A 14,794-nucleotide genomic window follows, 5' to 3' on the forward strand; every position below is an offset into this window, starting at 1 on the left:
TTCTGTGAGAGCATAATCTTAAAAAAAAACCAAACTGGGGTGGGGGACTCCGGGAACATTTCGTCGGTCTCGAAGACCACTTAGTCTGCAAGAAGAGAAGACAAAGTCCCAAACAAGAGGCCCGGGGCATTGATCCTACACACAAAATAAAGGGTGGAACAATAAACAGCTGGAAGCCTGGTCTTCAGGACCCGGCTAGCGACACCCGAGTGGGGTACGTCGCAGAGCATGCTGGGGATTGTAGTCGGGGACATCCCGTAGCATCGCCCACCAACCGAACTCCCAAGGAGCCTCAATGGGGGGCTGCAGCTCAACCGCCGCCTCCCGCTAGAGACCCGGCCGGAGATAAGGCTGGGTCCACCGTTTCGGAGTTTCCTAGAGCAATGAGGAGGGGGAGGGAGACTTCGCAGTTACCGTGGAGACGCGCTCCAGCCCGCCCCTAGCAGCGGGATGCCCTAGATGTCCTTATTAGGACAAGAGACTAAAGAGGGCGGGGCCAATCTGAAGGCCGGCGGCAGGCTCCTTATAAGGCAGCGTCGGGCGGGAGGCGGGAGTGTGGAGCGTGATAGCGGGTGAGAGATCGGAGCTGGGCGGGGCTTGAAAGGGCGGACCTGGAGCCCAGGCGCTCGCCTCTCCGCTCCGGTTCGGCCCCCGATCTGCATCTCTCCACTTCCGGAATAATCCCTGACGGCTGCTCTAACTCACTGAGTAGACTCGGGCTCAACTGGACCCCTGTGGATGGTTTCCATGTTAACCTCCCTGAGGGTCCCCCACCTCCAACGAGTCACAAAAGCGATGAAGTGTTTTCCTTTGTCCGAGCTTCTTACTCCCAGGCTGCCACCCCGAATCCAACAACATGCACATTTCAGCCCCTCTCACATCCCCCGATGGCTGGTGGTGATTTAGTCGCTCAGTCGTGTCCCGACTCTTGAGACGGGGTCCTCTGTCCATAGTATTCTCCAGGCAAGAATACTGGAGTGGATTGCCATTTCCTTCTCCAGGGGATCTTCCTGACTCCAGGGATCGAACCCAGGTCTCCGGCACTGCAAGCCGATTCTTTACCGACTGAGCCCCCGATATCTAGCACCTCCTATTTGTTCCCTTTCTACTTGTTCTCTGTCCCCTATTCCCTGTCCTCCAAGCTTTGAAGGCCTTCCCTGCGTGTCCCCGGCTTCACAGCCCTCCCCCATAGCCCAGGGTGGAGGAGCCTAAACTCAAGATATAGATAACCTTTTCCTCGAAGGGTTCTTCAGCTCCTCTTGAGTTACCTTTGTGTCCTCATTCCCTGTACCCATTCTTAAAGTTCCTCCTACAAAACTACCTGCACGCATTTTTTCCCCAACCTATAAAGCGAGTGCGGAGAAAAAACGAGCCAAGTTGTCTATACGGTCCTCCGCAGTAGCGAGACTGAAATCACCTCGGTACGCGCCGCCCCAGCCAGACCTCCCAGCAACAGGGGGCGCTGTCCACATTGCCCCCCTCCTTCCCTGCACAAAGAGGACAACCCCTCGCTCTGAAATCTGTGGTGAGAGGAAGAGGCGGGTCAAGGCCTGGTAAAGGAGGAGGGGCGCGTCCAAAAGGCTGGTCCTGTCCGGGAACGGCAGGAGGGCGAAAGGTGGTAGTACAGCGATCGGTACCAACCGTTTAAGAGTAGCATAGGGGCGGGGAGGGCGGCAGAAGGCTGTCCTCTGGTTAATGCCCCGCGTGGGACCACGTGATTAGAGCGGTCCTGCCCTCCTCCGCCGGAACCAGGTGTTTGAATCCCGTCTCCAGAACTAGCAGCATCTCAGTCCTACCGGCGTGAGGCGCCAGAGGACCCGCCCTGCGGCTCATGGCAGCGCCCGTCCGGCTGGGCCGGAAACGCCCGCTGCCAGTTTGCCCCAACCCTCTCTTCGTACGCTGGCTAACCGAGTGGCGGGACGAGGCAGCCAGCAGAGGGCGCCGCACGCAATTTGTGTTTCAGAAGGTGGGTTCTGGCCGGGCCGGATGGGGAACAGGTGCAGGCCGGGACGAAGAGCCAGGCCCATCCTGACCCAATCCTGTACCCCCTACCCCCGCCAGGCGCTGCGCTCCCTCCGGCGGTATCCACTGCCCCTGCGCAGCGGCAAGGAAGCTAAGATCCTCCAGCACTTCGGAGACGGGCTTTGCCGTATGCTGGACCAGCGATTGCAGCAGCACAAAGCATCAGTAGGTGAGCCCTGGGAGGATTCGGTAATCCCCTGAGCCTCCCCCAGGTGCAGCTACTGTACCCACCCAGGATACCTTGGCTTCATCTGTCTACTCCAGTTCAAGTTGCTCTTTGACCTGGGGCTAGTGGCTCTTTCAGAGCCCGACCGCTCTCACCAACCACTTGAGCTGGCAGCATCCTGCCTGCTGGATTTCAGGGTCCGGGGTTGACGCTCTTTTCCTCCCACAGGTGACCATGCCCCGTGTTCACCATCCGGAACCAAGAGCCCAGCCCGGGAAAGGCCACCTGCTGAAGTCCAGGACCCTTCCATGCCAGTGAGGAAGGAGCAGGGGGAGTAGAGGGGAAAGCAGGAACAGCAGGAGTAAGATTTTTCTGGCTTGGGGGACTTAGCTGTGCTGGGTCCTAATCCCACCTCTCTCTGGGCAACTTAGTTTTCTCATCTGTAGGTGTGGATAGTGACTTATAATACAGTCAGTTGAGACAGTTCCATGATCAAGCCATTCAGGGGGCTAAGCCCAGTAAGTTGTAGAATTTGCTATTGAGTCTTCTTGCCTTACCTTCTCTGTCCTATGCTAGAACTGAGGCTGGGCCAGGTAGATTACACCCCCACCCCCACCCCATCCCTTGAGACTGTCCACCGTCTCATCGCAAGTTTTCAGGAGATCATCCTGTTACGTGGCCTGTGTGACAAAGTAGACAGTTATAAACTAGTTGCAAAAACTAGAGGACAGCTGAGTGACTTGTGTTGTGCTTAGTCTTTCGGTTATGTCCGACTCTTTGTGACCCTGTGGACTGCAGCCTGCCAGGCTTCTCTGTCCATGGGGATTCTCCGGGCAAGAATACTGGAGTGGGTTGCTGTGCCCTCCTCCAGGGGATCTTCCCAACCCAGGGATCGGAGCCAGGTCTCCCAGATTTCGGGCGGATTCTTTACCATCTGGGCCGCCAGGGAAGCCCCGCTGAGTGACTTGCCCAGGGTTATTTAACCTGCTGAGATAGGACCTGAACCTCGGCTCTGCCAGTGAATCTGTCTACAACAGCTAGTTGGTTTTGGGTTCAACCCCCACCCTGTACCTTTCAGGTCCCAACCCAGCTCAAAGCAGGAGGCCCTGGCAGCTACTGGCCAGCCCGGCACTCGGGAGCACGTGCAGTCCTGCTGCAGCTGTACAGGGAGCACCTGGTGAGTGCCTGCCAAGTTGGGAGTGGGGGACTGAGGCGGTGGGCCTGCTGCTCGGGCACTATGTTGGTTATGTTTCTGTCTTGGTTACAGAATCCTAGCGGCCAGGGCTTCCTCACCAAGGAGGAGCTGTTGCAGAGGTGTGCCCCAAAGGTTCCCAGGGTAAGCACAGCAGGGAGAAGGGAGCCAAGTGGCTCTGGATCTGACCTTGAGCACTCCAGAGGCTGCCCTTGGGAGAAAGCAGCGGCATAGGGCACGGGGAGTGGGCACATGGTAGACCTGGGAGCTCTCTAAGGGTCTCCTCCCCTATGAACAGGTGGCCCCTGGAAGTGCTCGCCCCTGGCCAGCCCTCCGTTCCCTCCTCCACAGGAACCTGGTCCTCAGGACACACCAGCCAGCTAGGTGGGGCGAACTCCCCGGGTGCGGGAGGCAGGGCGGGGGAGCAGGCATGCCGTGCTGAGGGTGGCTGTGCAGTCAGAGATGTGCTTGTTGTCAACTTGAGGAACGGCCCTGGGCAGGTCCAGGGGAAGCTGATCTGGGGGGTGAGAACTCCGCCAGAAGGAGGGAGGTTGGGGAGCCCCAGGGCTTGTTTATAAAAGGTCGCCAAGGCGGGTGAGGCCAATGTAGCTGGGGGGCCAGCAGGAGAGCCTGCCAGGCATGAGTGAAGAAGGGAGATCTGTGTTCTTCTCCACCCGCCAGGTACTCACTGACCCCGCAGGGTCTGGAGCTGGCCCAGAAGCTGGCTGACTCAGAGGGCCTGGGCTTGCTGAATGTGGGCAGCGGGCCGGAGGAGCCCCGTGGGGAGGAGCCTGAAGTGCCAGAAGTGGCTTCCGCTGAGCTGTGAGGAGGAGGGAATGAGGGGGAGGAGAGGGGAGCAGGAGGGGTCCCTGAAATGAGGCTGAGACCCCACCCTCCCTCCAGCAGCTCCATCTGAGCTGTGGTTGCCCCACCTTCCATGGGTTAGGGGAACAGCAGCCCTGGCCTGGCTCAGGCCAATGCCCACCTCTTCTCCCTGGTAGTGGTACCAGCGAAGGGAGCGTCCAACAGTCCCCGCTGGAGCTGGGGCCTGGAGAGTACAGGGTGTTGTTGTGTGTGGACGTCGGCGAGACCAAGGGGTGAGCGAGGTAGGCCTGGTGAGGGAGAGGGTCAGGGATGATGGCCGACGCCAACTTGGGCCTCCCGCATGCAACTCCAGGGCGGGCCACAGGCCAGAGCTGCTCCGAGAGCTGCGGCGGCTGCACGTGGCACACACGGTGCGCAAGCTGCACGTCGGGGACTTCGTGTGGGTGGCCCAAGAGACGAGTCCCAGAGACCCAGGTAAGGGGTGTGGACAGGCAGGCAGAGGCCAGAGGCAGGGCGTGGTGGGTGATGGGCTGAGCTAACGGGACCCTTCTTGGCCTCTGGGCAGCACGACCTGCAGAGCTAGTCCTGGACCACATCGTGGAGCGAAAGCGGCTGGACGACCTGTGCAGCAGCATCATCGACGGCCGCTTCCGGGAGCAGAAGGTCCGTCAGGGGCTCACTGTCCCCGCCCGCTCGGGGGCACTTCCGGGTGGTCTCCAGGCAGAGCTCCTGCAACTCCAGCCACATCCCCTCTCGAGCTGGTCCAGGGTGGCCTGAACTCAAACCCCCTTGGGCCCCTCTGGGCACACAGTAGGTGTGCAGGGTCCCTGGGTGGAGCTGAGGAGCACGTTAAGAACCCCAGGGGGTCCAGCTCCTGCAGTCCAGAGTTGACGAGGCTCTCCTCTCCAGGATGGGGCTGCAGGGGCTGTGTCTCCGTGCTGGCTGCTGGGCTGACCCCACAGTGAGGCCACACGTAGGCCAAGGGAGGCTTGAGGGGGATGGGCATCACTCAGATGGGGGTGGGGCTTTCCACAGGAGAGCAGCAGCGTGAGGCAGGGTGTGGAGGCCCCCGTGAGGCAGGTAGAGAAGCTTGGGAGGATGAGGTGGTGGGTGAAATGGTGGGACCAGGGTCTCGTGATGCTTTTGAGGGTGACGTGATGGACACCTAGCGTATGAGCATCCAGGCCTGACCTGCCCGACCCCTGTCTGCCTGCCCAGTTCCGGCTGAAGCGTTGTGGCCTGGGCCGCCGAGTGTACCTGGTGGAGGAGCACGGTTCGGCGCGCAGCCTCAGCCTCCCCGAGAGCACACTGCTGCAGGCTGTCACCAACACCCAGGTGAGCCGGGAGGGCAGGCTGGGCCAGCAGGGGGCCTGCGGTCCGTGGCTCCGCTCAGGAGCTGCCTCCTCCCTTGGCTCCCCTTCCCCAGGTCATCGACGGCTTCTTTGTGAAGCGCACAGCGGACATTAAGGAGTCAGCTGCCTACCTGGCCCTGCTAACACGGGGCCTGCAGAGGCTCTACCAGGTGAGCAGACTCCACTGGGTGCCGTCTGTTCACCACCGGCCCCTCACCTGGGTGCTGTGCTCCCGAGAGGAAGGCGAGCAGACTGAGCTCCCTGGTCTCAGGCTGGCCCCCTGAGGCCTGGGGTGGGGCAAGGCCTGGCTGCTGGTGTCCCCTAGAGCTCTGGCATGGCCTCAGTCCCCTCTTCCCTCAGGGCCACACCCTCCGAAGCCGCCCCTGGGGCACCTCTGGGGACCCTGAATCAAAGGCCAGGCCCTCCCCAAACCCTCTCTGCTCACTCCTCACCTTCAGCGACTTCAACGCGGGAGCCATGAAGAACAAGGTACCGCCTCTGCCCAGCCCCTCCTCCTCCCAGGCTCCGGCCCTCTGCCACTCCTGATGCAGCACTGCCCCCACTGCAGGCCCAGTGTGTGCGGGACGTGTTTGCCAGGCAGCTCATGCAGGTGCGCGGGGTGAGCGGGGAGAAGGCGGCAGCCCTGGTGGCTCGGTACAGTAGCCCTGCCAGGTAGGTGCTCACAGAACCCCTGTCCTCTGCTGTCCCCCGCATCCCCCCTCTCAGCATGGGCATCAGCTCAGCCGGTGCCTTGTGGTGGTCGGGTGCTATGAGGGCTGGACTGACCCGCTGACACCTGAAGAGTTCACGGAGGTCAGGTGGTGAGGGAGACAGAGCCACTCAAGACCAGACAGGATCTCGGGCACTGGGCTGGGGGGCAGACCTGGCATGTAGCAGAGAAGGCTTCCTGGAGGAGTGGGTGGACCATGAAGACTGGGCCAATAACAGCCGTTCTGGGGAAACATTCGCAGGAGCATGAAAGGAGGGTGAGCAAGATGGAGCAGGGCCTTGAATGCCGGGTTCAGAAGGGCGGCGGTGGTCCTGACCCCTCCCACCCAGGCTGACCCCTTCTAGCCTGTCTCCTGTGATTCTGGCCTGAGCCACTCAGGGTGGGCCAGCAGTCAGCCGTTGTCAAGACTTAGAAAATCAAACTCCCCATCCCGCCCTCAGCTTACTGGCTGCCTATGATGCCTGTGCCACCCCGAAGGAACAGGAAATGCTGCTGAGCACCATCAAGTGTGGGCCGCTGCAGAGGTGAGGGCAGGAGGCAGAGCCTGCAGGGGGTAGGTGGGCTGCGGGCACCCTCGCCCAGGGCCTGACTCTTACCTGCCTCTCTCTTTGCACAGGAATCTGGGGCCCGTTCTGAGCAGGACCTTGTCACAGCTCTACTGCAGCTGTGGCCCCCTGACCTGAGCTATGTATGCCACAAGACAGACCCCCATCTTCCCAGACTACCCGGTCTTTTAACCAGAATCTTTGGGCTACAGTAAAAATCTTAAGTGTTTGAATTTTTACATGTTAGAAGGAGATACCAGGCCCCAGGGGTCTTGAAAGATATCCAGGAACTGGGGAGACTGTCATGTCCAGTTTTTAAAACTGAGCTCCTTGGGACCCTTGGGGTTCCCTTTCAGAGCACGGCTAGGGAGATGGAGTCAGTGAGGTGTTGCAATGTTGAATCTAGTTCATGTCATCAGAGTTCTCTGATCAAATAAAATTTCCTTTGATGAGAAGTTCTGTAGCTTGGAAAAGAAAAGTTTATAAAGCGCTAACAATCCAGTGGCCTCATTTTATGGATTGGAACACTGAGACTCAGAGAGCTGCTAGGATTTCTCCAAACTGATAGTTTGAGGCCAAGCTGGGATTGAAACCCAGGGCCTCCTGGCACTGTCTAGAGCAGGATTCTTCAGGCCCGCTGCAGACCAGCCAAGTCCAAGTTTCTGGGCTGGGGCCTGGAGTCTGCAACCTCGTTACCTCCTCGCTTCTTGGGTGATTCTGGTGCCCATGGTATGTAGGCCAGTCCCAGCCTTGGGGTTGCAGCTCCCAGCTCCTGTCAATGGGGCCCTTCAGCCTGGGCAGAAACACGCCCCGCCTTTAGGTGGACGTGGCCCGCCTCCCATGAGTCTGGCCTTTCCCCACTCTGGGGTTCACTGCAGCGTGCCCCCCCCCCCACCTCAGCCACCAGAACTCCTTCTTTCTCCCTTTATTGCCTTTCTCTCTCTACTACCCTTCACAAGAGCATCTTCCCTTTTAGCAGAACACAGTTATCCCTGAGCCCCAGGCTCCTCATCTACAGAGAACCTCCCATTCCCTGAGGGCCCCCCACCCACCCCTCAGAAGGTGTAGGCCCCCACGAAGACGGTGAGTCTCAGTACAGAGCTGGCCCGGTAGCTCATGAGGGAGTTCATGGTGACCATCTCCAGGTCCAGCACGTACTCCCGGGGGCCCGTCACAGGCCGCGCGAGGACCAGCATGGCGCTGACATTGTTGATTTGCTGCAGGGTACAGTGGGTGGGGGGGACACGTGGATTGCATCAACGTATGCACCAGAATCCTACCCCCGCATCACCTCGCTGCCCCACTTCTGGCACCCACAACCAGTTGGCTGCACAGTGCCCCGGCTGCCTGCAGCCCCAGGCCCTCATCCAGCTCTCTGACCCCCTTGACATCTGCACCCTGCCCCCAAGAAATACCCTCCTGGTGCTCTGCCCGCCCTTTGCAGCTAGTTGTTCTTTTGTCAACCACGGTCAGCTGATGATTCAAAGCCCGGGATGAGATTCTTGGGAACAGTGGGGTCTTTGGTGATCTGGGGCAGGTAGACTCACCTTCAGAGTACTCAATTCCAGAACTTGAAAGCCAGCACTGGTACCAGACAAAGCCTTATGGCCCTCACTGTGAGTCACATCTGAACCTCTCCCTCCTCAGCTCCACCAGCCCAGAGCTGGAGTCTTAGGCCCCAGGCCTTGTACTAGCCCCTGCTGCCTCTCTCCCTCCGAGACCCAGCTGCACTTGCCTGCCTTCCCACACTCTGCTGCATCTGTTACCTCCAGCCTCTCAAGCCAGTCCCTTATCCTAAGGGTGAAGCAATCCAAGCCGGATACGCAGACCAGTGCAGGGACTCAAACCCCAGCGTCTGAGTGCCTTGCTAGGGTTGCATTTAACTATCTGTAGTTTGTATTAATTTATAACACTCCTACCTTTCTACAGAAACTGACCCCTGGGGTTAGGGGGGACTTTCAGAGGAGAGGCAGGGTATGGTGGCATAGTTGAATCTTCCATTTAAAGTTTCCTGGAACTCAAGTTGGAGATTATACAAGTCCCACCCCACTTGAGGGGTGGGGTTAGCGAGAGCCTTACCCTAATGTAGAAGTCTCCCTGCGAGTTTCCAGCACGGATCTGAAAGGCATTGTAGGCACCAGGGTAGACGGAGGTTGCTTGGATTTGGAACACGTCCGCTGGTACGCTCCGCTCCGAGGTGATGCTCATATAGCGGTGCACGATGGATGAGGGCTGCTCCCGGCACAGGGGGTTGGAGGCCGGACAGAGACAGCGACTGGAGACCCCAAGATGGGGACACGAATGAGGTTCTAGCCCATGCCCCAAATTTGGCCCACCCCCCAAAATCAAGGATCTTCCCACTCCTGCTAGAACAGCATGTGTGGTTTAGTCACGAAGGACTACAACTCCCATCAGCTTTCAGGACTTGCCAGTCCAAATAGGTGCCAGGCAGCCGCAGAGCTCTCTGGGAGTTGTAGTTTCTCCTGTGGCCTGGCGTGGCATTGACTCACTTGTCGGACACCTGGACGTAAGGCTCCACACAGCGGTTGGTGTCCACACAGCGGTAGCCCCCGTGGAAGTTGACACAAGTCTGGGCCTCAGAGCACTGGTGCGCACCCGACTCACACTCGTCAATGTCTGTGCCGGGGGACAGGGGCTGGAACCCAGATACCAGGCCACCAGCTCCTCACAACCCCCTGCCCACTCTACCCGGGCAACCTGTACCTTGGCACAGGCGCGTGGCCAGCAGCTGATAGCCCTGTGGACAGTGGCAGGAGAAGCGGCCCGGCTCGTTGACACAGCGGTACTGGCAGAGGTAACTGGAGTAGCTGCACTCATCGATATCTGAGGGAGGGTGGGGCTGAGGACAGGGCCGGGGTGGCCTCCTAGCTCCGCCCCACACGGGCTCACCCAGAGAGCCTGGCCCCACATTAGGCTCAGTACAAGAAGAGGCAGAAGAGATCAACTCTGCAGCTCAGCAGGGGACAGAGGGTTCAAGAAAGGAGTGCCCAGGGGACTTCCCTGGTGGTCTGGTCGTTAAGAATCAGCCTGCCAATGCAGGGGACACAAGTTCGATCCCTGGTCCAGGAACTAAGACCCCACATGCCCTGGGGCAACTGAGCCCATGTGCCACACGTGTGCCCTTGCGCCCTGGAACCTGTGCTCTGCAACAAGAGAAGCCATCACAACAAGAAGCCCATGCACCAGAACTGGAGAAAGCCCTGGCACAGCAACGAAGACCCAGCGCAACCAAAATAAATCAATTTTAATTTATTTTTAAAAATGCGTTTTTCAGTGCAGGGGACGTGGGTTCGATTCCTGATCAGGGAACTAAGAACCACAGAGCAAGTAAGCCAACGGGGCTCAACTACTGAGCCCATGCACCACAGACCCAGTGCTGCCAAAAGTAAAAAAAAAAAGACTGCCCCACTCACAGACCTGTCTCTGCGCTAAGACTAAGATGATACTAAATGAGAGGACTGGGAATCTAGAGGTTTGGCTTTAAATCCTACTGATTGAGGAACCTCGGTTTCCTTTCAGTAAGTAAGTGGATTAGGCTGGATGAGCCCTTGACGCACCCCAGACTGCTTTGGGTTTCAACACTTTGCCCGATTCCTGCAAACCTACGATCCACCCAAGCACAGTCACCTCCTGCCAACTGTGAGCAGCGCAAGCAGGAGCCAGGTTTTCTCCTCTGTGCCCTTTATGCTTCCCGGCACTGAGCCAGGCACCAGTGGGGCTTTAACTTGGCAGCAAAGCACAAAGCTTAACAAACGGGGTACATGGCTAGTTGACCGAGAGAGAGCCCTGGCCGCACCTCAGCCCAGCTACGTGACCCTGGGCAAGTCACTTAACCTCTCTTCGTTGAAATATTTTATCTTATTCTTTGTAACTATCCCCCCCCAAAAATTTGGGGGAAGTATTAATGTCAATTTGCAGAGAAGGAAAAACTCATATTTATTTCATAGGATGTGAGATAAATACTTTGGCCACCTGATGTGAAGAACCGACTCATTGGAAAAGACCCTGATGCTGGGAAAGATTGAAGGCAGGAGAGAAGGGGGTGACAGAGGATGAGATGGTTGGATGGCATCACCGGCTCAATGGACATGAGTTTGAGCAAGCTCCAGGAGACAGTGAAGGGTAGGGAAGCCTGGCATGGGATTGCAAAAAGTCAGACACAACTTAATGACTGAACAAGAAGAAGAACAATCTCACAGGATTGTTGGCAGACTGCACAGGGCAGGTTCTCAATAAATGCTAATTCACTTTGTAAAACTTTGTTGCTGCTTAGGACAGTATAAGGTCTTGACTGTTGTCATTTTCTCATTTAATTCTCAAGACAACCCATTCTACAGAAGAAGAAATGGACTCAGAAGAGTGACTTGCCCTGGTCCAGGATTTGCACACATATCAGCCTGACTCCCAGGGAGGGGGTGCATGTCCATCTTTGCTCAGTCTCTCTACTGAGCTTCAGTGGGGACCTAACTGCTCCCCTCCTTGACTTCCCCAGCAGGCTGCAAGTTCTGGTGGGCAGCTCTGCAGCTGCCTTGCCACCTGCTGGGGTAGAGTACCCAGGAGGCACAGGGGTGCTGGGTGGATGGGACATTAGAGGCATGAAATGGAGGGCTGTGTGGCAAGAGGCTGGCATGACACAGGGCCTGGGGAACCAGCAGAGACCAGTGGAGACCAGTGGGGAACAAGTGTCGGGGGTGGAGTGCTCACCACTGCAGGAGAAGCCATCCCGGTGCAGCTCATAGCCCTGGTGGCAGCGACATAGGAAGGTCCCATAGGAGTTGAAGCAGCGCTGCTCACAGGGAGCCCCCATGTCACATTCGTTCACATCTGGGGGTGCCAGGAAAATAGGGGAGAGGTGAAAACCAAGGAGCAGCCCAGAGCCCCCACTGCACCTGGGCTGATCAGGAAGGGAGTTCCCCCACCTCACACCCCTCTGCCCAGGACCCCGAGCCTGGCCCAGCTCAGCCTCACCCACACAGGAGCGGTTGTTGGGCCCCAGCTGGAAGCCCGGCTCACACTGGCAGCGAAAGGAGCCAGGCAGGTTCACGCAGCGGTGTTGGCAATAGCGGTACCGACACTCGTCTATATCTGGGATGCAGGCAGGGGAAGGACAGTGGAGGGCAGAAGTCAGGTGCCACCCAAGCCAGCTGGGACCCTGCCTCATCACCCACCGTCTTGCCTGAGTCTGGGGGGCTGGGCCGGGCCAGATCAGGCAGGACTCACACACTGCACGCATACTGCTCTGTGTCTGGTGGCTCAGGCAGAGGAGGCAGGGGGCGGGGGGGAAACCTGGGGGTGGGTTGGAATGGGGGTCAGGTGCTGGGGTGAGAGCCAGGCCACAGGCCCAGACTCACCCACACACTCGGGCCCAATCTTGCGATAGCCGTCAGGACAGGTACACTGGTAGGAGCCAGGCAGGTTATGGCACTCCTGGCTGGGGCGGCAGTCGTGCAGGGCCTGGGCACACTCGTCCACATCTGCAAGACACACCGCTCAGCCCCCTCCTGGGAGCCCATGCACCACCCAACATGACAAGACTCCTCCACGTGGGAGGGCACAGGTCGGGTACCACTCACATGAGTGTGTGGGTGACTGACACCCCCAAAACAGGAACATGTGGGCCCACCGCCCAATGGCACAAATAAGAGTTTACTAGCCTGGAGCTAAAGAGAAAGGCACCCCTAAGCTGGGAGACCCCAAGTCAGGGATACATAGGACAAAGCCCTGCCCATACTCCCAGGGGCACTGATTCCAGGGCCTTTCTCCAAGGTCCGTGCCTCCCAGGGGTGGGGTCCAGACCCAGAAGGGCCAGAGCAGAGGCCGAGGGGCAGAGCTCTCGCACGGCACCTGCAGCAGTCGAGGTGGGGGTCCCACAGGAGGGGCTGGGAAGGACAGGCACAGGAACTGGGACCACCTGTGGCAGGTAAGGACCTGGGCAAGGGTCTGGATGTTATCCCAGTGCCCTGAGGAGGCTTTTGAGCAAGGGAGGAACATGAGGTATGCGTTTTTAAAAGGCAATTCTAGACACCTGTTAGAAAGATTGGCGGCCTACTCACCCACGCAGCGCTCTTGCTCATCGGGCTCATAGCCCGGGAGGCAGGGGTGGGGGTGTTCAGCAGGGGGCACAGGCGGTGGGGGTCCCTCTCCATGCAGGTCATTGATGACAGCAGCCGAGCGGGGCAGGCACAGGTAGCCCCCATAATGGTTGATACATTTCATTTCCCCCTTGCAGGCCTCAGGAATGGTCAGGCACTCATTTACATCTGCAGAGAGGGGCCTGCTGGGCACAGCCAGTCTCCAAGGGTGGACCGTGTAGGGCAGGGGAGGCAGGAGCCCAGCTCAGCCTGCTCTAAGCTGTGTGATCCGGCAGGGCCTTCCCTTTCTACTTACAAGCTAAGGCTGCCTGCCCCGGACCCCTTGTTGGGGCCTGCCAGGGCTGATGGTGGGGCAGCTGTTCCCCCGGTCACCCCCATTCTCTTGCCCACAAGAGGGTCTCTATCCCTCCCCGAAGCCTCGGCCCCGACTCAGCCTAAGAGTAATGTGCAGGCCTCCTGACGGCACCCCCGCCCCGCACTGCTCGCCCAGGGCCGTGATGGTGCAGAGCGAGATAGCAGAGTGATCAGATGAGGTGTCCAGGAACCAGTCCTGTAGTCAGCGCCCTGTTGGTGTCTGGACTCTAGAGGGTGGGTGGGGGGGAGGGTGCTCCGGGTTTCTCTGAGGGGGAGGGGCCTGGATGGCTTCTCCACCCCGAGCCAAGTTGGCCCATTGAGAACCAGAGCAGGTGACATTCGGCCAGGCAGAGCAGGGCAGGGGACAGCCACAGGGCTCCTGCAGCCGCTCTAGGAGCTGGGCTTTGTGATCCCCTTTCCGGTTCTCCGGGGCAGGTCGGCCCCCAAGCATACTCACCCCTGCAGTGCTGGCTGTCAGGGTCCCACTCATAGCCATCTGTGCATTCCTACAAGGTGAACCAGAGGTGGCCAGTGGTCACCCCTGGTCCCCTCTAACTGACCAGGCCGAGACCAAGGCCCAAGCCGGGCCACCCTCCCGGCCTGCTCCAGACAATGGCCCCAGCTGCTCCACCAACCAAGGGAGGGCACAATCTTCCCCAGCAGCAGCCACCCCAGGATCCTGGCCTCGGTGTCCCTGCCCAGCCCAGCCCAGGCCAGCGGCCCCACTGTCCCCACCGTGTAGCTGTCGGGCTCCTCGGAATCCTGGGGAGACGCTGCCCCCAAGACCAACAGCAGCAGCGCCCAGAGCAGTAGAGACCCGGGGAGGCAGGAGGCGAAGGGGAGCATCCTGGGGCTGGGAGGTGGTGGGCAGGGGTCAGGGAGCCTCTGCCACAGCAACTCCCGAACCCTGTGCCCCTGCCGCCTCCCGCCCGGGACCGCGCTTAGGGCCCCGGAGCCTCCCTGGGCCGAGGACCCACTCCTCGCGCGGGCCGGGGTTCAGGGCCCACTCGCCTGGGGCCGCCCCGCCCCCGCCCGGTCCCCCTGTAGCTCCAGCCGGGGAGCGCGGGCCTCTCGGCTCCTTGCTGACGCCGACTCGGCCTAGACTTCTGGCTCGCGCCCTCCCCCCATGGACGGCCACTCACTTGGGCCCGCGACGGCCCCGCGGCCCGCGGCTCCGGCGGCTCGGCTGGCTTCGGCAGTGCCTGCGGCAGACGGACAGGCGGACGGCGCAGCTCCCTGGACGCGCGGCCCCAGGAAGCGCCCCCCGCCCGCCCGCCCGCCGCGGCGCGGCCCACCCCGGCGCCTCCGCCCGCCCCTGAGCGGATTCCTGAGCCCGCGCCAGGGGGAGGGACCCCGACCCCCCGCTTCTCCGCCCCCGGCCGGCCGCAGGCCCCCACCCGGTCCCCCGCGGCGCCGCCCGGAGCCTCCTCCCGGCGCCTGGCCAGGGTCCCCCAGCGCTCGATCCTGGGGGCATTGGTCCTGATGCCAGGGCCCC

The 14,794-nt window shown here is 60.0% G+C and overlaps 2 protein-coding genes across 4 annotated transcripts; one reads left to right on the top strand and one right to left on the bottom strand.

The window, feature by feature from the left end:
• Nucleotides 1-1,529: 1,529 nt before the first annotated feature.
• On the top strand, nucleotides 1,530-7,287 carry MUS81 (MUS81 structure-specific endonuclease subunit). 2 transcript variants are annotated; one of them, XR_011564899.1, is made up of 16 exons: nucleotides 1,530-1,966; nucleotides 2,062-2,191; nucleotides 2,417-2,502; nucleotides 3,267-3,365; nucleotides 3,456-3,524; nucleotides 3,679-3,764; nucleotides 4,062-4,202; nucleotides 4,382-4,477; nucleotides 4,558-4,679; nucleotides 4,771-4,868; nucleotides 5,424-5,540; nucleotides 5,632-5,727; nucleotides 6,016-6,046; nucleotides 6,126-6,229; nucleotides 6,728-6,811; nucleotides 6,904-7,287. XR_011564899.1 is itself a non-coding variant. In XM_019954932.2 (16 exons), the coding sequence occupies exons 1-16, from the start codon at nucleotides 1,832-1,834 to the stop codon at nucleotides 6,968-6,970; spliced, it is 1,659 nt and encodes a 552-aa protein (XP_019810491.2). In that variant the 5' UTR covers nucleotides 1,531-1,831; the 3' UTR covers nucleotides 6,971-7,287. The 2 variants fall into 2 exon arrangements, 1 of the variants encoding a protein (XP_019810491.2); XM_019954932.2 differs by having other exon boundaries at nucleotides 1,531-1,966; nucleotides 5,918-6,046.
• Nucleotides 7,288-7,329: 42 nt separating this feature from the next.
• Nucleotides 7,330-14,574, bottom strand: EFEMP2 (EGF containing fibulin extracellular matrix protein 2). Of its 2 annotated transcripts, none has more exons than XM_070782683.1 (12): nucleotides 14,442-14,574; nucleotides 14,035-14,152; nucleotides 13,757-13,805; nucleotides 12,907-13,113; nucleotides 12,205-12,327; nucleotides 11,822-11,938; nucleotides 11,558-11,677; nucleotides 9,557-9,676; nucleotides 9,343-9,469; nucleotides 8,912-9,107; nucleotides 7,885-8,049; nucleotides 7,330-7,604 (listed from the first exon to the last, which is right to left on the bottom strand). In XM_070782683.1, the coding sequence occupies exons 2-11, from the start codon at nucleotides 14,143-14,145 to the stop codon at nucleotides 7,888-7,890; spliced, it is 1,332 nt and encodes a 443-aa protein (XP_070638784.1). In that variant the 5' UTR covers nucleotides 14,146-14,152; nucleotides 14,442-14,574; the 3' UTR covers nucleotides 7,330-7,604; nucleotides 7,885-7,887. The 2 variants fall into 2 exon arrangements, with proteins under 2 accessions (XP_070638784.1, XP_070638783.1); XM_070782682.1 differs by having other exon boundaries at nucleotides 7,330-7,625.
• Nucleotides 14,575-14,794: the final 220 nt, after the last annotated feature.

Source organism: Bos indicus, chromosome 29 (genome assembly GCF_029378745.1).
Source record: "Bos indicus isolate NIAB-ARS_2022 breed Sahiwal x Tharparkar chromosome 29, NIAB-ARS_B.indTharparkar_mat_pri_1.0, whole genome shotgun sequence".
NCBI classification, from domain to species: Eukaryota; Metazoa; Chordata; class Mammalia; order Artiodactyla; family Bovidae; genus Bos; species Bos indicus.

What these genes read in the sequence shown, in the direction of transcription:
- EFEMP2 (XM_070782683.1), bottom strand. Translation starts at nt 14,145, where the DNA reads ATGCTCCCCTTCGCCTCCTGCCTCCCCGGGTCTCTACTGCTCTGGGCG. An exon ending in TGAGCAAGAGCGCTGCGTGG is followed by an intron (nt 12,328 to 12,906) that starts GTGAGTAGGCCG and finishes TGTGTCTTGCAG; the next exon opens with ATGTGGACGAGTGTGCCCAG. An exon ending in CAACAACCGCTCCTGTGTGG is followed by an intron (nt 11,678 to 11,821) that starts GTGAGGCTGAGC and finishes TGGCACCCCCAG; the next exon opens with ATGTGAACGAATGTGACATG.
- MUS81 (XM_019954932.2), top strand. Translation starts at nt 1,832, where the DNA reads ATGGCAGCGCCCGTCCGGCTGGGCCGGAAACGCCCGCTGCCAGTTTGC. An exon ending in AGGACACACCAGCCAGCTAG is followed by an intron (nt 3,765 to 4,061) that starts GTGGGGCGAACT and finishes TCCACCCGCCAG; the next exon opens with GTACTCACTGACCCCGCAGG. An exon ending in GACGTCGGCGAGACCAAGGG is followed by an intron (nt 4,478 to 4,557) that starts GTGAGCGAGGTA and finishes ATGCAACTCCAG; the next exon opens with GGCGGGCCACAGGCCAGAGC.